Source organism: Salvia splendens, chromosome 2 (assembly GCF_004379255.2).
Source record: "Salvia splendens isolate huo1 chromosome 2, SspV2, whole genome shotgun sequence".
NCBI lineage: Eukaryota > Viridiplantae > Streptophyta > Magnoliopsida > Lamiales > Lamiaceae > Salvia > Salvia splendens.
Window position 1 is genome coordinate 21,888,985 of NC_056033.1, and position 18,331 is coordinate 21,907,315.

Genomic DNA, 18,331 nt, shown 5'->3' on the forward strand with positions numbered 1-18,331 from the left:
TATACTTAGATATTGGAATTGGTACTTTTCTCGTAGTAGAGACATTTATTTTTTACTCAAAGATTAAGAAAAATAGCATTAATGGAATTAAATAAACAGAAAATAAAGTAGAAAAAGAAAATGGTAGAAAGATAAAAAGAGAACAAAGTAAAAGATAAGAAATGTGTTACTTTTTGCAAAAAAAATAAAAAAATAAAATTGAATTAACTACAGTGAGAATAACAAAAAAAAAAGAAATAGACTCAGCTACATAAGGGCGACGAGAGTAATATTTTAACATCTAAAGTCAACTGTCATTATTGGAAGTCATGAAAAATTGAAGTTACATAGATCTTGGGGGAAAAGTTTAAAATCTCTTGTTTGTATTTTAAGATGTACTAAGAGTTGAGTAATTATACTATTACAAAGTCTATGATGCATGTGTATATGGGTACTTTGTTTATCAATGTGGAGGTGAAATCCACTTAGGTAATGAAAAACACTATAAAATACTTATGTTCTTTCGAATTTTGCAATACCAAACTCCTGTGCTCACCACAATCATTTCTTTAATGATAAAACTGTTCCAAATTTGTATCAACATATATTCGTACGAGCTAGAAGATAAAACCCAAAAATCTTCAAATAATAATAAATAAATAATTGAATATTGTTCGAAAAACGTGTTCTAAGTTGTTCATAGAGAATCTCCAATAATTTATATTTTTACACTAAAATTCAAACTCATGTTAGTATAAATGTCATATCAAAAGTGATTTTAATTCAATAATTTATAATAAACTCAAACTTATAATAATATTCTCTATATGCTCTTTTGGGTCACAAAATTTGAAAAAGTTTTTGGTTTTGTTAGTGTAGATCTAAAAGTGGGTAGTTTTTACTCAAAAATAAAAAATAAGATTAGTTTTGGAATACCATTAGAGCTAAATCCATACTCCATTTTAGATTTTAGTGTACAATTGGAGATGTCTTTTAACGACGAATGATATGCTACATACCTTATTTGAGCTCCTTGTGTGAGCACCATTCTTGTTTAACGTGCGTTTAACGTTGTTCATTTTGATTTATATATTTAATTTGATTCTAATATATTAAAAAATGTTATTGCAGTTTTTAATTTCACAAAATTCATAAAAATCAAAGCTCGATGATAAAGCTCATTTCATGCATCGGTTCAAGGGTAAAATGTGCTCTACTTGATCGGTTTATCGCGCAAAGCAAGTGTTAAATGTGCAGGAATGCCGCTTGACCAAAGCAACAAGACCAAACTGATCAAGCGAGTACAATAGGCGAAAAAGGCCAGATTTCGGAGGAAGTTGATCAAGGGGAGTAATCAAGCAGTTTAGGAGGGGAGCACTGGATGTCAGAAGAAGGACACGCGAGGCTATGAGCTAGATGGTGCGCAGCATTCTGTTATCAAGGACAACGTTCTAGAAGGGGACACATGCTGATATATGAGACGCAAGGACGGAGCTGAGTCACAAATTTTTTACTGAAAAGCGTCGTCGTTCTAGAAGAAGAGCACGTAGCAATCAATGAGTCGCTCACTCTCAGCATGAGCGAATATTCCCTGCCAAGATCGTTATCCAACTGGAGGTCGTGACGAGCCTATAAATAGAGAATGTGCCACCACATGAAGGAGATCCGATCTTTTACTTTCCGCCTAGTTTAGCTTAGTTCTCTAGCTTAGTTCAGTTCTCTAGAATATCTTAGCTTAGCTTAGATAAAGTAATGTTTAGTCAGAAAAGGGCGACTGAAGAAGCGCTGCAGAGTACTTGTTATCTGTCGGCGAAGTCTTAAGTTTCCCGCCGAGGCTCTTCTCGGTTTTACTTGCTTTCGTAATTTCCAGAGTGTTAGCTTAGTTTAATCGAAGTTGTTTTCGTTTTCATCCTCGCATTTACTGCTTTAGTTTAAGTTTCGTTATTATGCACTTGATCCAGTAGTTAAATTTACCTTGTTCAAATTAGTCAGTTTAATTCTGTCTAAAGTAAAATCAGTAGTTAAAAACTCCAAAGTTAAAGCGTGGCAGCAGCCAAACCTCTGTTCACTATTCACACACTTGATACACCAACTTCTCTGTGGGATCGACCTCGAACTTGCCGCTTTACTGTTAAAGTAGTGCAAAATTGGGAGTTATAAATTACTTTGGTGGGTAAACGAGCGAAAGCGAGATCGACTTGATCAAGTGGCAACGACATTTGCTAACTGATCCAACCGGTTCAGTTATCTTTCCATATAACTTGGTCTGAATTCGCGCTTGTCGTTCGCCTAATCCTCGCCAAAATGGCACCGTTGCCGGGGAAGCATGGTGTTATTTTATGTTTGTGCGTAGTGCGTAGGAGTACATAATCTTATTTCTTTCTTTTCTCATTTTGTTTTTCTTACTGTTGATGAGAAGGTACCAACGCGGTGGACACTGGAATCATCCCTTTTTACACAGAGAGACTTACGCGCATTGGAGAGTCCAGGAAGTCGACGTCGTTACCACTCGTTACAGAGCCGCACAAGCAGCCGCAGCCGCTGAACAACTGACCAGCGAAGAAGAAGAAGAGAAGAACACACAGCCCAAACCACCACCACCTGAACAAGCAGAGATGGCCTTCGTCGACAATGACTTGGGAATCGGCACTCTGCACGCTCATGATGAGAAGGAGGCCACACATGCCATTTCCGTTATTCCTGGAATGCGGACCATTGCAATCAAGTCTAGAGTACTGGCCGTTCTATCCAATTTTTACGGCCTTTCAAAGGAGTGTCCGTACGCTTTCTTGGAGGAATTTTGCCGATATTGTGATATCTAGCCTATACCGGCTGGATCTACGTCTGAAGATTATAGGCTGAAGGCAATACCTTTCGTTTTGAAGGGCGAAGCTGGAGTATGGCTGTCGAGACTGCCAAAAGGGTCCATCTAAACATGGGCCGATTCCGAATGATCTTCCTAGATCGTTTCTTCCCCGCGTAAAAAACGAGTGCCCTGAAAAGGGAAATCACAGAAGCCAGACAGGAATACGATGAGCCCCTCAGCCAGTATTGGGATAGATTCCAAGGGCTACTTCAAGCATGCCCCAACCACAAGCTAGGGGAGCGAGAGATCTATTCGATCTTCTATGGTAGACTGACAGTCGACAGCAAGAACGACCTAAACCTCGCAGCTCAAGGGGATTTCTCGAAAACCCCATTTAGCCAAGCTAAAAATATACTGGAGAGGCTGATCGAGGCCAAACGCTCGTACGAGACGTCTCGAGGACAGTATAGAAGAGGGGCAGTGCACGTAGAAGAGGCGCGCAATGATGAAAAGTTGGAGGCTCGATTTGAGTAAATGGAGAAGAAGCTGCTTGAGGCAGTGGAGAAAGCCAGACCGCCTCCACCACCTGCACCGAAAGAGACGCAGTATGATCCGCCACCACCTCCGCCAGAAGAGCATCATTATTACTATTGCGAGTTTCCCCCTAAGGCGGAGCCGCAAGCCCAAGTGAATGCTGTCGGCCACTGGAATGCGAATGGCAACTGGATCCAGGGTAAACAGAGAGACGCTCCATGGAGAGACCACCCTAACTTCAGATGGAGTGATCCAAATCAAAGCTTACCACCCTCGACACAGCAGATACAACCCTCTGACGGGCAGCCCAACTGGCCTGCTCGAATCCTGGATAGGCCAAATACTGGAGGAAACAGAATGCAGGGAGGTCAGGCAGGGTGGTCAAGTGGACCTCAAGGGAACTGGTCAAGGGGAGGACAATCTAACTGGTCAAGTGGATCTCAAGGGAACTGGTCAAGTGGAGGATAATCTAACTAGTCAAGCCGATAAAGGAAGGATATTGGGGGTACCAATACCAAGTACCTCAGTTTGGCAACCAGGGAAGGCAGCCAAACAACCAGATGGTCAGCTATGTTCCACCACACCAACGGGGAAATCAGCATCTGGGAAATCAACAATACAACAAGCCGCAATACCAGTAAGAACACTACGGGCAATCTGCCTACCCGCAACCCAACTATAGTGGGGGACCGCCGAATCAAAGATACAACCGACACCCCAATGCTGGACACAAAGATATGTTGGTACCGTACCATCCAAATGATGCGATGCAGGAAATCCAGGAGGCCCAAAAGGAGCAGCGGGCGGCGTTGGAGATACTGACAAGACAACTTTCTCAAGTTGCAATGTCGTTGGGCGAGCTGAGGGGAAATGAAGGAAAAATTCCAGCCACTGTGCAACCACTTGGTCGTGAGAATATTAGTGAAATATCCCTGAGGTCGGGGAAAGTTTACCAAGGCCCCAGCCATTCTGCAATATCTCCAGCAACTGATTCTGGACCAAGCCATGGAAAAGAGAGAGCATCCAGTAGAGTGGATCAAGCGAAAGAAAAGGGCAAGGAAAAGGTGGGAGGTGAAGCCTCGAAAGAAAATCAGATAGAGGAAGCTGAGAAAGTTGAGCCATATTCGTACCGTGGGATGGTGACAAGAAAGAGAGATGCCACGATTGATGTGGCGAGTATGTTCAAAGACGTGGAGGTGAAGGTGCCACTCTTGACGGCGTTAAAAATGCCCCCGATTAGTAAATTCGTCAAAGACTACTTGGCGGGGAAAATCAACGAGGAAGGGAGACTAATTACAGATGAAACTGTCTCTGCCGTGATCCAGAGAAGTGACCTCCCCTCTAAGAAGACTGACCCTGGAATGTTCACGCTCCCCATTGCTATCGGGGATATTCAAGTAAAGCACGCCATGTGTGACTTGGGGGCATCAATCAACGTTCTGCCATACTCCATTTATCGAAAGCTAGGAGCGGCAAAGCTAATCAACACTGACATAATGATACAGTTGGCCGATAGATCGTGTGAGGGAATTCTGGAAGACGTGATTGTTAAGGTGAATAACTTTCTATACCCACCTGATTTTTTCATAATCAAGATGACGGAACCCGCAGCAAAGGAGTCGAGTGGAATCCTTCTGGGATGACCATTCGTGTCCACAGCCAGCACTATCATAGACGTCCGAAATGGGACGATAAGCCTGGATTTCAAAGGAGAGCAGTACACGCTCAATATTGATGAAGCCATGAAGAAGCCAGCTGACGGCGAGAACGTATACTCCATAGATTTGACTGAGCCCTTGGTACAGGAGTATTTGGAAGAAGAATTCCTAAAGAGGCAGTTCACTGACTCCGTTGCAGACGAGGAGGTCGAGAAAGAAGTAGAAGAGTGGTATGATACCATGAAGGTCGGAGAGATGGACGATCAGGCCATTGCGAAAGAAATAACAGATTTTTGCGAGCGCCCAAAACCAGCTGGGTCAAGTGGGACAGCTCAAGTATCTAGTCTAGCAAAGCGACTTGATCAAGGTAAACCACTAGAAAAAGAAGCGGCAGAAAATCCTCTGCCTACCGATGAGCCAAAGCCCGTGAAGGAGTTGAAACCCCTTCCAGCACATCTTAAGTACGCCTACCTGGGGAAGGGAGAAATAATGCCTGTCATTATCAACAGTCAGTTAACCCAGGGGTAGGAAGACAGATTGCTGGATGTATTGAGAAAGAATCAGAAGGCTATCGGCTGGAAGCTAACAGATTTGGTGGGTATCAGCCCAGATTTGTGTATGCACCACATCCGACTGGAAGAAGGAGCCAAGCCACACCGCGACCAACAATGAAAACTCAACCCCAACATGAGGGAAGAAGTGCTCAAGGAAATTGTTAAGTTGGTATTGATCGGAATTATCTACTCCATTCCAGATAGTAACTGGGTCAGCCCAGTACACATGGTACCCAAGAAAGGAGGAATCCAAGTCGTGAAAAATGAAAAAAATTAGTTGATCCCGACTAGGCCGGTCACGGGATGGAGGATGTGCATAGATTACAGAAAGCTGAACCAAGCTACAAAGAAGGACTATTTCCCTCTGCCATTCATTGATCAAATGCTGGAGAAATTGGCAGGGAAACAGTACTTCAGCTTTTTGGATGGTTACAATGGCTACTTCCAGATCGCTGTAAATCCAGAAGACCAAGAGAAGACGACGTTTACCTGCCCCTTTGGCACTTACGCTTACAGGAGGATGTCGTTTGGCCTCTGTAATGCCCCGGGTACTTTCCAAATATGCATGATGAACATCTTCTCTGATATGTTGGAAGACTGCATTGAGATCTTCATGGACGACTTTACTGTCTATAGGGGACGACTTTGATCAAGAACTGCATAGCCTAAACAGGGTATTGGAAAGATGCCGACAGAAGGACTTGGTGCTGAATTTTGAGAAATGTCATTTTATGGTTACTAAAGGAATAGTCCTGGGCCATGTAGTGTCGAGCAGGGGAATTGAGGTTGATCCAGCAAAGGTAGCGGTCATCAGAAAACTCCCATATCCTACCAACCAGAAGGAGATCAGAGCCTTTTTGGGGCACGCTGGGTTTTATAGGAGATTTATCAAGGATTTCGCAAAAATCGCCCAGCCTCTAACGAAACTTCTTCAGAACGACGTGGAGTTTGAATTCTCTGATGCCTGCAAGGCCGCATTCCAATTTCTGAAGGACCAATTGATAAGCTCTCCAATAATACGTGCCCCCGATTGGAATCACCCCTTTGAGGTGATGTGCGATGCTAGTGACTATGCTGTGGGGGCAGTATTAGGTCAGAAGATCGAAGGGAAGAGTTACGTCATTTTCTATGCTTCCAAAACTCTGAATCAGGCACAAAGGAACTATGACGTCACCGAAAAGGAGATGCTATCAGTGGTCTTCGCATTCGAGAAATTCAGACCATACCTGCTAGGGTCCAAAGTGATAGTATATATGGATCATGCGGCCATCAAATATCTCTTGGCAAAGAAGGAATCGAAGCCGCGATTGATCAGATGGGTACTCCTCCTACAGGAGTTTGATTGGGAAGTAGTGGATAAAAAAGGATGCGAGAACAAAAGTGGCGGATCACCTGAGCCGAATTTTGCAAAACGATAACGGTGAAGCCATCTCAGACGCCTTCCCTGAGGAACACCTATACCTGGTCAAGTCAACGCCTGAACATCAGTGGGTCAACCAATTAGAAGAGCTTGATCAAGCCGAGCAAGGAAGCAAGGGACAACACATGCGGAAAGAGCCATGGTTTGCTGACATGGCCAACTACTTGGTAACAGGCGAGCTGCCCAGGAGTGATGAGATTACAAGGGCACAAAAGCTGAAACTGAAAAACGACTCCCGATACTTCTATTGGGACGATCATTACCTATGGAAAATGGGGGCAGATCAAGTAATCTGGCGCTGTATACCAGAATGGGAGCAGGAGGACGTGCTGATCCACTTCCACGCACTGGCTTGTGGTGATCATTTTGGACCAAAGAGAACAACGAGGAAGGTACTTGATAGTGGTTTTTACTGGCCTTCCATCCATAGAAATGCTTATGAGTTCTGCAAGAGGTGTCCGAGATGCCAACTTACTGGAGGGATATCCACGAGAGATGAGATGCCTCAGATCCCAATATTGTTTGTGAAATATTTGATGTATGGGGAATGGACTTCATGGGTCCCTTTCCCGCATCTGAAGGCAATCTCTACATACTGGTGACGGGGGACTACGTGTCCAAATGGATAGAGGCAAAGTCAACAAGGACATGCGAGTCCAGAGAAGTGGCGAAATTTTTAAAATCAAATATCTTTACCCGATATGGGGTGCCACGGGCTATTGTCTCGGACCAAGGAACTCACTCTGTAAACAGAACCATCGAAGTCTTGATGCGAAAGTATGGAGTTCACCACCGCTTGTCTACTCCCTACCACCCACAGTCAAACGGCCAAGCCGAAGTGTCAAACAGGGAAATCAAGGCCATTCTAGAAAAAAGGTTAAACCCACAAGGAAAGACTGGAGCCATCGGCTGGAGGACGCCCTCTGGGCGTACAGAACCGCTTTTAAAACCCCTATCGGAATGTCCCCATACCGGCTTGTATTTGGGAAAATGTGCCATCTACCTGTGGGGGTGGAACATCAAGCCTACTGGGCAGTGAAGAAAATTAATATGAATACCGAGGCTGGAGCTGCAGAGAGGAGAATGCAGCTACAAGAGCTTGAAGAACTCTGTCTGGACGCCTATGACTCTGCCATGTGGTACAAGGAAAAGACTAAGATGTGGCACGATAAGAACCTTCGCAAGAAGGAACTCAAGGTGGGTCAAAAGGTACTGCTATTCCAATCCAGACTGAAATTGATGCCAGGAAACCTTAGGTTAAGGTGGATAGGCCATTACACCATTGTCGCCATCCGAACGAATGGAGCAATCGAACTCCAAGGAAGAGATCCAGATTCGCCTACCTTCATGGTGAATGGTCACAAGGTAAAACCGTACAGAGAAGGAATGGAGGCATTCGTGGTGGACGACCTTCCACTACTCATGCCTAACTCTTGCCAGTAAGGAGGTAAAAGGAGTGATCAGATACTCGTGGGTAGTCTGCTTGATCAAGCAACAAATTCTTAATCTATTAAACTGATCAAGTGACATCCTAGGGGAACTCGGTCAAATCCTTTGTAGTTAGTGTAAATAGTTTTTTGTGTGCAAGTTTTTTAATTATTAGTTTGTAAAAGTTAGAAGTAAGGACGGAAGCTGATCAAGTGGAACTAATTGAGTTTTTATCTAGAATTAATTGTCCACTTGATCAGAGCAACTTGAATTTAATTAGTGGTATAGTGATTGAGTTGATAAGGGCAGGTGATGATAGGACGTGTGCAGACAGTAGAGAGGTGTCAGGCGACGCCAGCTGTTGCAATGAAAGGACGTTTTGGAGCGACGGAGGAAGCGTATCGGAGAAGCTCTACCACCTGGCATTCTGAAAAGGCGCGCCCGTATGTGAAGAGTCGCAGGGATCTCAACAGTCGGGATTTCAGTATAAAAGGGGATCTCTCTAATCCTACTTTTAGTCAACTGCCTTCAGAACATTTGTTCTGTCCTCGTCTAATTCTCTCTACGGAATCATCCACAATCATCACCAGAAAAAATGCAGAGCACTCAACTCAATACTTCCTCTTCTTCTTCAGGAGCAGGTATCGACAGCGGTAATCGGAGATCCGTGTCACCACCCAGCCCAGAAAACCCTAACCTCTCCCCATCGACCACCAGAACCCCATTATCGTCTCCTAGATTCATCGATCCACTCCAATATGTAGAACCGGCTTACATAAGGCGCTTGGATGCCGTACTCAGAAGTTTTCCCACCAACACTGACCCCTCGGAGGTTTACACCTCCCTTATAACTCGCCTAGGAATTTCTCGGTCTAAGGACCTCACTTCGTCACCACCAGCAGAAGACTCTCTGCCTCTCCCCAGAGATCTCCTACTACGACGAAGGGAGGCAGATTGGAATCCCTTTTTCGGCTGTGGAGGAAGACTCTGTCCGGGGAAGGACGCGCCGCCAGATGATGGATCAACTGCTGAAGGAAGTTGAGTTTTTAAGGCGGCAGGTGGATGAGAAGAGACAAGCGAATCAAGGGACCGAGGCGGCCGTAGAAGTAAGCAAGGCTGTGGAGGCCAGCAGAGGAAAAATGCAAGAGAAAGGGGGAAAAGAGTATCCTTCCTCATCCCAAGAAAAGCCACCATACCAGTCAGAGTATGGGGCTTACTAACGCTGCCCAGCATACCCCTACAGGCAATAAGGAAGGCCTGTGAAATGGAGGCAATAAGGAAGGCGTGCAACATCTCTAGTTCAACCATCTCGAAGGCAGTAGTATCACCCTTAACTCAGTTTCTTTGTATAAATTGCAATTTTCGTTTCCGTTATCACACTTAGTCCTGTGTATGGACTAAGTGTGAGAAGTTTATGGAAAATACATGTCAAAAGTTCCATGTCAAAAGTTTAGAAAATACAAAATATCAGTTAGTAATAAAAAGACAATATGCATGAAATTGGATAAATGGAAGACATGATTACTTTGGGAAGAGTTAGAAAAAAGACTTAGTATGCTTACATGTAGAAACTTGATTGCAAAAAACTTGATCAGTTTGAACGACGTAAGTATGATGGAAATGCTCAAATTTTAACTTACTGTGAAGCCTCTCTATATGTGAGTTATAAGCCAAAGTAGAAAACTTTCTACTATTTTTACAAAAGAAAAATTTTACGAGAGGCCGACTTTTAATATTGAGATGAAAATTACACAAGTAGTAAGGAGTAAAGGCACTAGGACCTAGCCATTTGAGCCGTTTCTCTTCCTTCGTTCCACGAACCCGCCTCGTCAAGCAAGGCACCCCTTAGTTAGCCAAGTTGAGCCCATACACTTTTACCCTTTCTTTGATAACCAAGACCTACATCCATTTACTTTTTATAAACAAGTGAGGAAAATGGGTCAGAAAGATGAGTCAATTTCAAAGAAAAGGGGGGTTCAATAAATAGTCGAAATAAAGGGTAGCTGGGTTGATCAAGTTAGATAATCGGGTTGATCAAGCAAAATATATATATATATATATATATATAGAGAGAGAGAGAGAGAGAGAAAAGTTCGAGAAAAAGAGGGCAGGAAAAATTTGTAACCTGACCCAGCAAGTCGGAAGTTAGAAAATTAAGCCAAAAATTCAAGGCTATAAGTCACCACTTGACCACGTAAGATATCTAGTGGCGAAATAAATAGTTCAATTCTTTGGGCTCTTGACTCATGTGTTTTTCCTTTTTACAGTTTATATTTTTAAACTTAGAACCCCTAGGACCCTACCTTGATGCACCACTACCCTTAAGCCCCATTACACCCAAGACAAAGACCTTAAGGAACTATCTTGTGCAGTCCGATTTGAGGTATTGAAATTATGGCAATACTGAGTGAACAATCCTAACATCTCTGATGAGAAATGAGTGACTGAGTGAATCCAATAGTGGTTTAAATTGAGCAATCTTGACAAACTGACACATTGATCAAGCAAACGCGAAAGAGAAGAAACATAAGCTACTGGCAAATGGATTGACCTCGACCTTGGGTATGATTGTTGAAAATTTATTCGGTCTAATGCATACATGTGAATATGTGTTTTTGTTTCGAGTCTTGTTTTTCCTTTTTCGTTTTCTTTTACTTACTTGAAATGAGTAAACCATGCCTGAAATTTGCCTTTTCTTTTTCTTTATACTTGAGGATAAGTATGTTTTAAGGTGTCAGCAGTTTGATAAGGCTCATTTAATGCATCGGTTTAAGGGTAAAATGTACTCTACTTGATCGGTTTATCGCGCAAAGCAAGTTTTCAATGTGCAGGAATGCCGCTTGACCAAAGCAACAAGACCAAACTGATCAAGCGAGTACAATAGGCGAAAAGGCCAGATTTCAGGGGAAGTTGATCAAGGGGAGTAATCAAGCAGTTAAGGAGGGGACCACTGGATGTCAGAAGAAGGACACGCGAGGCTATGAGCTGGATGGTGCGCAACATTCTGTTATCAAGGACAACGTTCTAGAAGGGGACACGTGCTGATATATGAGACGCAAGGACGGAGCTGAGTCACGAATTTGTTACTGAAAAGCGTCGTCGTTCTAGAAGAAGAGCACGTAACAATCAATGAGTCGCTCACTCTCAGCATGAGCGAATATTCCCTGCCAAGATCGTTATCCACCTGGAGGTCGTGCCGAGCCTATAAATAGAGAATGTGCCACCACATGAAGGAGATCCGATCTTTTACTTTCCGCCTAGTTTAGCTTAGTTCTCTAGCTTAGTTCAGTTCTCTAGAATAGCTTAGCTTAGCTTAGATAAAGTAATGTTTAGTTAGAAAAGGGCGACTGAAGAAGCGCTGCAGAATACTTGTTATCTGTCGGCGAAGTCATAAGTTTCCCGCCGAGGCTCTTCTCGGTTTTACTTGCTTTCGTAATTTCCAGAGTGTTAGATTAGTTTAATCGAAGTTGGTTTCGTTTTGATCCTCGCATTTACTGCTTTAGTTTCAGTTTCGTTATGATGCACTTGATCCAGTAGTTAAATTTACCTTGTTCAAATTAGTCAGTTTAATTTTGTGTAGAGTAAAATCAGTAGTTAAAAACTCCTAAGTTAAAGCGTGGCAGCAGCCAACCCCCTGTTCACTATTCACACACTTGATACACTAACTTCTCTGTGGGATCGACCCCGAACTTGCCGCTTTACTGTTAAAGTAGTGCAAAATTGGGAGTTATAAATTACTTTGGTGGGTAAACGAGCGAAAGCGTGATCGACTTGATCAAGTGGCAACGACATTTGCTAACTGATCCAACCGGTTCAGTTATCTTTCCATATAACTTGGTCCGAATTCGTGCTTGTCGTTCGCCTAATCCTTGCCACTCGATTTGCTCGTTTTCTCTATAACTTCAAATAAATTAATAAACGAGCAAACCGAGTTTTGATTTTTATGAATTTTGTAAAATTAAAAACTTCAAAAACATTTTTTAATGTATTAGAATCAAACTAGATATATAAATCGAAACGAACAACGTTAAACGTGCGTTAAACGAAAGTGATGCTCATATAAGGAGCTCACATAAGTTACGTAGCATATCATTTCTGGTCTTTTAACATTCAACAAATACTTACTCAATAGGAGTTAATGGGCCCGAAAAATTGGAAATAATAGTTAGTGTGGCGTAAATCGTGTTTATTGAGTTAGGACAATGACCTAAATAGGAATCATAACAATTCTGTATTTGACTCCATTATTGGTAGTAATTGATGGATCCAAAAATTTGTAAATAGAAAACAGTGTATTTATGTACTTGCAAGTTGCAGCAACTACTCTACTTCCAAGGGTAATCGTAAATACATATGATTATTATTAGAGCATTCGCAACGCGTCTCGTTGTCATATCTATCTTGTCTCAGCGAGACGAGACGGCATCAAGACGGCGTTGCAGCCCCGCGTCTCGTCCCAGCGAGACGGATGGCGCGCCAAGCTCGCCAGGCGCCAGTGCCACGTGGCGCGCTAGCGCTAGGCGTGACGCCCACTCACCGGCCCGCGAGTGGGCGTCATCACTGCTGATGCAATAAATTATTTTTTTTAAAAAATTGATTATAATAAAAAAAAAAAACGGTCATATGACCGTTCAACAGTCATTTTTTTAAAAAAATTATTTTTTTTCTTTTTTTACTCTATAAATACTCCTCTTTCATCTTCATTATACACAAACACACATCTATTCTTCTCAAATCATCTTCATTTCCTATCCAATTTTCATCTCACCTCTCCAATTTTCATCTAAAAAATGTCCGGCGACGGAAATGAGGGTGGCTCCGGCGGATATGACTTGGGGGGCATGTACAATGTCTTGGGTGGTTCCGGTTCCGGTTCGTCGACGCCGGCGGCTTACCAACCACCCCATTTTGATGTGGATGCATACGCTTGTCCCTTCGCCTCGAGGTATGGGCAATCACAGGGATTATCCCAAATTAGGGAGGATTTTTCGGATGAACCCAATCCGGAAGGATGACAAGGCGGTGGAAGCTCCAGGGGTCGCGCATTCGACGCCGTGGAGGAAGAGGAGGAGGCGGCCGAGGAGGAGGAGGATATAGGCCGTCATCCATACAGCCGGGCGGACACGATGACTTTGTTCAATGCTTGGGTCAGCGTCTCGTACAATCCCATCGTCGGAAATCAACAAACCCGCAAGTGTTTTTGGAAAAAGGTCACCGCCGCCTAAAATGAGAACAAGCCGGCTCGGTCCCGCCGCCGCACCCTGAAGATGCTCCGCAGTCATTTTGACCGCGTCGACAGAGATGTCAAAAAATTTTGCGGCATCTGCAAGAATGAAGCAACTCAATACCAAAGCGGAGCTAGTGGAGCCGACATTATGAGAGCGGCTTTGCGAGTCTTCTTTGACGACAACGGCAAAGAATTCAAACATGTCGATTTTTGGAAGGCCGTCAAAGACGTTGAAAGGTGGGCCGGCGGTGTCCAGTCCAGCCAGGGCTCGAGCTCGAAGCGCACGAAGCACACGGCGGGTGGCCAATACTCGTCTAGTGAGGGCGGGTCAGGCAACGCTTCACAAGAGGTTGAGGGCACGACCATCGATGCAGGGGGCTCCTCCCATGGGCGCCGCGGCCGCAAGGGACCAAGACGACGAAGGCGGCTAGAGGGAGGAGGGGCCGAGGCGAATCAAGCCAGGCGGGCTCGGGCTCGGTCTCGAGCTCGAACACCCTATTGTCCATGTACTTGACCACCACGATGGCAGACACTTCCCACATGACGCCTCCACAATATCAAACCCATCTTGCCGGAATTGAGTATATGGCAAGACAAATTGGTATTCTGCCTCCAGGTAGCTTGAGTGCACCGCCACCGTCTTCAGGGGATGATTCGCCGGCGGAGTAGTTTTTATAATTTCTATAAAATTGTACTCCCTCCGTCCCCCAAAATTCGTCACCATTTGACCCGGCACGGGTTTTAAGAAATATAATAGAAAGTGGGTTGAAAAAGTTGGTGGCATGTGAGTCCTACTTTTATATATTAGTTTTATAATAAAATGTGAGTGTGAATGAGTTAGTGGAATGTAGGGTCCACTACCAAAAATGGTAAAAGTGAAAGGTGACAAATTTTTAGGGACGAACGAAAAAGGAAATAGGTGACAAATTTTCAGGGAGGGCAGGAGTATTTTAAATCATGTCTTTTTTTATTTATTTTGCCACGAATTTAATTATGTATTTTTTAGGATTTTAAGTTGTAATTTTATTTTATTTAATGAAGTGTGCTTTTATTAATTGAATTTGTTGGAAATAAAAATAAAAAATGAAATTGAATGAATAGTTAAGTGATGAGATGGTTAAGAGACGGATAAGAGATGGAGGGTTGCAGGTGCTGTCTCTTAATTAAAAGATGGAGTGAAAAGTACAATGAGGCTCATGAATAGTTAAAGATGAGACGGTTAAGAGACGGATAAGAGACAACGTTATGAATGACCTTAATTTTCTTCCATAAAAAGCGTGAAACTGCAAATAAAGTAAAGCGTCATACGAAGCAAGAAAATGAGAAATAATTGATGGAATGGAACATAGTAAAAAACAATCCAAATGAGAGAGAAAATGACCAAAGGAAGAGCATTTTGTGCATATCCCCAAATGACTTTTCAATTGTTCATGGGATTGATGATAGTGTGTGTGTGTGTGGAGGAAGCTGCAAACAAACTTTATCAATAAAAGATTAAAAAAGATGAAAACTACAAGTAGACCTAGATGAAAATTTCCATTAATAAAAGATAGAGAAGGGCCCAGGCATAGTTGGTTTCGGAAGGATAAAGTTGAAAGAAAAGATAAGAGAAGGGCAAGCAAGTGAGTAGGATATTGATGGGACATAAATCATAGTGATTTAATCCAATCCTACAGTAGTTGCAATTCCATTAAAGATGTGACCACACCACACAAACACAAAGACAATTGACAAAGACAATCCAATTTCCTCAGTCAACAAAATACAGCCCATCCACAATTCTCTACTTTATCCATTTCTGGCTGCCCCTAACCTAACATCAATAATATAAATTAAATAAGTATTAAATAAATACTATCATAAAATCCAACCTTATTTATGTGACATCTATCCATTCTACCAAAGCATCTTTAAAGAGATGGGACACCATACGATACCACAATCCCCACTTTGATTATTACACAACATCTACAAACTCTAACATCATAAACAAAAAAGACAACACAAGATAGATGTAAGTAAACAAAGGTGAAACTTTTTTAAAAAGAATGTATCAAGACTATCTTCAGTACCACATTGAAATATCCTGTTTCGCCAGGCTATCCCTCGGCCCGAAATTATCCGAGAAATCGATAGCGGGAACGTTGAACGGAGAACTGAACATTAGCTGGAAATTCGCACTAGGGTTGTGGTTGCACTGATCGAACCCATCCCCTGCTCGGACCATTGTGGGGTTGTGATGAACGTTGTTGTTGTTGTTATCGAATAGGCCGCCTCCCAGCACCATTCCTTGGCTCTGGAGGTAGCCGACGTCTTGGTGGCAATGCACATTGCGTTGCTGCTCCTTGGGGGCATTTGCGTTCTTGTTTCCTATCACATTGTTGTCGTAGCAGGACATGAGCTCGTTGATCATCCTCTGCCCGTCTTCCGGGACACCTAGACCGGAGAGATCAAAGGGTGGCGCTGGAGTTTGGTTACCGGACAACGGAGATGGCTTGTGCTGGACAAAGGCCTGAGGAAAGGTCACCGGCTTGACGCTGAAATGCTTGTAAGGGCAAGAAAGCTGGTGATTATCACGGGAATGTCGGTCATGGAAGCCATTGTGGTGCTCAGCGTGCGGGCATTGAAGAAACTCGCACGTGTAGACCTTCTGATCCATTATCACGTTGAGCTCGCAGCCGGGCTTCCTCTTCCTCGAGAACTCCAAGCTGGTGATTAGTTCGTCTTCGATCGCACGGGACTGTTGCTGAAATGGAATCGGAAGCCGGTCTTGAAACCTACCCATCCCAATGTTCAACAGCCCGAGAGCAGCCGGTTTCTGCTCCTGCACGTCGAAATTGGACTCTTCGTCGCCCACATCCACGTCGTACTCGCTGCTGTGGTTCATCGGGAATGTCCCGCTGCTGCTGCATCCAGAGACGGGCGGGCAACGATCAGGGTAGAGCTCCCTCGCCAGGGCTTCCTCCTGGTTGATTATAGCCAGCCACGTCGCGCTCTCCTTGGCCGTCATCTTGTCCTGCAAACACTTGGACTGCCTCACGAGCTTTCGGATCTTGGCAATGTCGGGCGACATATGCTTGATCACGGCCGTCAGAACCCCGACCTTCCACGCCTTCTTCAGATCATGAGGCTTCTTGTAAGGAGGGGAGCCCTGATCCTTCAACAGGCCTAACTGATGCCACCACTCCTCCTTCCCGTTGGGCCACCACGGAGGTGGGACGCCCCTCTCCAACGGAAACCTCCGCTGAGGCGGATCGCAGTGCTGCATCAGAGCCGACAGCAACGAGCCAAGCGTGGTGTCCTGGAGCTCCTGCAACGTGTGAGGAGTCGGCCCAAAGGGGCTGGACCCCTCATCCCCCCCGGGGAGGATGGCGTTGTCCGCCTGGTATTTAGCAATAGCAGCCGGCCCATTCCGGTCGAATCTCACCTTATCCTTCCACCACTCCCGCAGATTATCAGATGCTCCGCTCACAGGCTTCCCCTTCTCCGGGATAATCCCGTACACAAAGCCCTGAGCCTTGCAAACCTCCATCATCTTCAACATGTACTTCAAGATCCCGTCCTGCGCCCTCGACATCTTCTTCCTCCTCGCCTGCTCCTGCGACTTCGCAGCATCAACCCCTTCCCTCCCCTTGCTCTTCATCTCCTTCAGCCTCTTCAGCCTCATCTTGTCCCTCCACATCCTCCTCTCCAGCTCATCCACGTCGATCTCCTCATCGTCCGTGTAGTCATCATCCTCCCCAACCCCCCGGCCCTCGGCCTCTGCATCGGCATTAGCAGCAGACGTCTGCGCAGTGCAGACGTCTGCTGCTTCCTTCATCGCAAAGAAATCGAGGTCGCCACAGAAGCCAATATCCTCAAACATCATCATCTTAGCAAACAATCGATCAATTAACTTGAATAATTATGCAAGATTCAGCAAAAGGGGAAATTAAAATTCAATTTCCCACCTGTAAAGATGAATTAAAAATCACAATTAGGAATGTTCCTTGCAGCCAGAAAAAGCCCTTGATTAAGGAAACAGGAAAGATGAAAATTCAGAATATATACTCGAATAATTCAATCTACAAAAATGATACTCCCAATTAATGCAGCTTCATATGTAAACAAAATCACTAGAATATAACAAAACGCCAAAAAAATGATTTTTTTCGGTTATAACTTATAAAATCTCCAAAATCCAGAAACTTAGATTTCTGAAGATTGAGTGTTTTTAAAAAAAAATCAAATCTTTACGAAACTATTATCTTAACTGAGCAACATAATCAAACACAAAATTCTTTGGTAAACACACAAACATAGAGAAATACAAGATATTTTTTTTTCAAAATTTGGGGGGTTTTTACCTGAACTGGGTTTCTTCGCGAATTAGTAACGTAGGCTACAAAGAAATGGGAAAAGAGAGAGGCCAAGAATAAGAAGGGGGAGACCTTCTGAACGTGTGTTTGTGCGTTTATATAAATGTGTTGGTGTGTGTGTATTTTACATGTTAGTGTGTATTGATTTTGTAAACTGGAGAATTTATGATTCAAGTGGTATATGAGGAGGTTTAAGATGTCGGCATCCCTTATTACATGGTTGTGTGTAGGTACTACTCCCTCTATTCCTAATAATTTGTCGCAGTTTGATCCGACAAACGTAATAAGAAGTGAAATAGAATGGCGTACGTTAATAAAATATGAGTGAGAATGAATTAATGGAATATAGGATCCACTGCCAAAAATA

The 18,331-nt window shown here is 43.7% G+C and overlaps 3 protein-coding genes across 3 annotated transcripts; 2 read left to right on the forward strand and 1 right to left on the reverse strand.

Moving 5' to 3' along the window:
- The first annotated feature begins 3,500 nt into the window (after positions 1–3,500).
- LOC121775987 lies at positions 3,501–4,962 on the forward strand. The gene is made up of 2 exons (XM_042173110.1): positions 3,501–3,686; positions 4,093–4,962. The coding sequence occupies exons 1-2, from the start codon at positions 3,501–3,503 to the stop codon at positions 4,960–4,962; spliced, it is 1,056 nt and encodes a 351-aa protein (XP_042029044.1).
- A 2,949-nt stretch (positions 4,963–7,911) lies between these two features.
- LOC121776008 lies at positions 7,912–8,394 on the forward strand. Its single transcript, XM_042173131.1, has one exon. It carries the CDS (start codon positions 7,912–7,914, stop codon positions 8,392–8,394), a length of 483 nt encoding a protein of 160 aa, XP_042029065.1.
- Positions 8,395–15,420: 7,026 nt separating this feature from the next.
- LOC121791709 (protein ETHYLENE INSENSITIVE 3-like) lies at positions 15,421–17,477 on the reverse strand. The gene has a single exon (XM_042189568.1). The coding sequence runs from the start codon at positions 17,475–17,477 to the stop codon at positions 15,672–15,674; it is 1,806 nt and encodes a 601-aa protein (XP_042045502.1). The 3' UTR covers positions 15,421–15,671.
- Between the last annotated feature and the right edge of the window lie 854 nt (positions 17,478–18,331).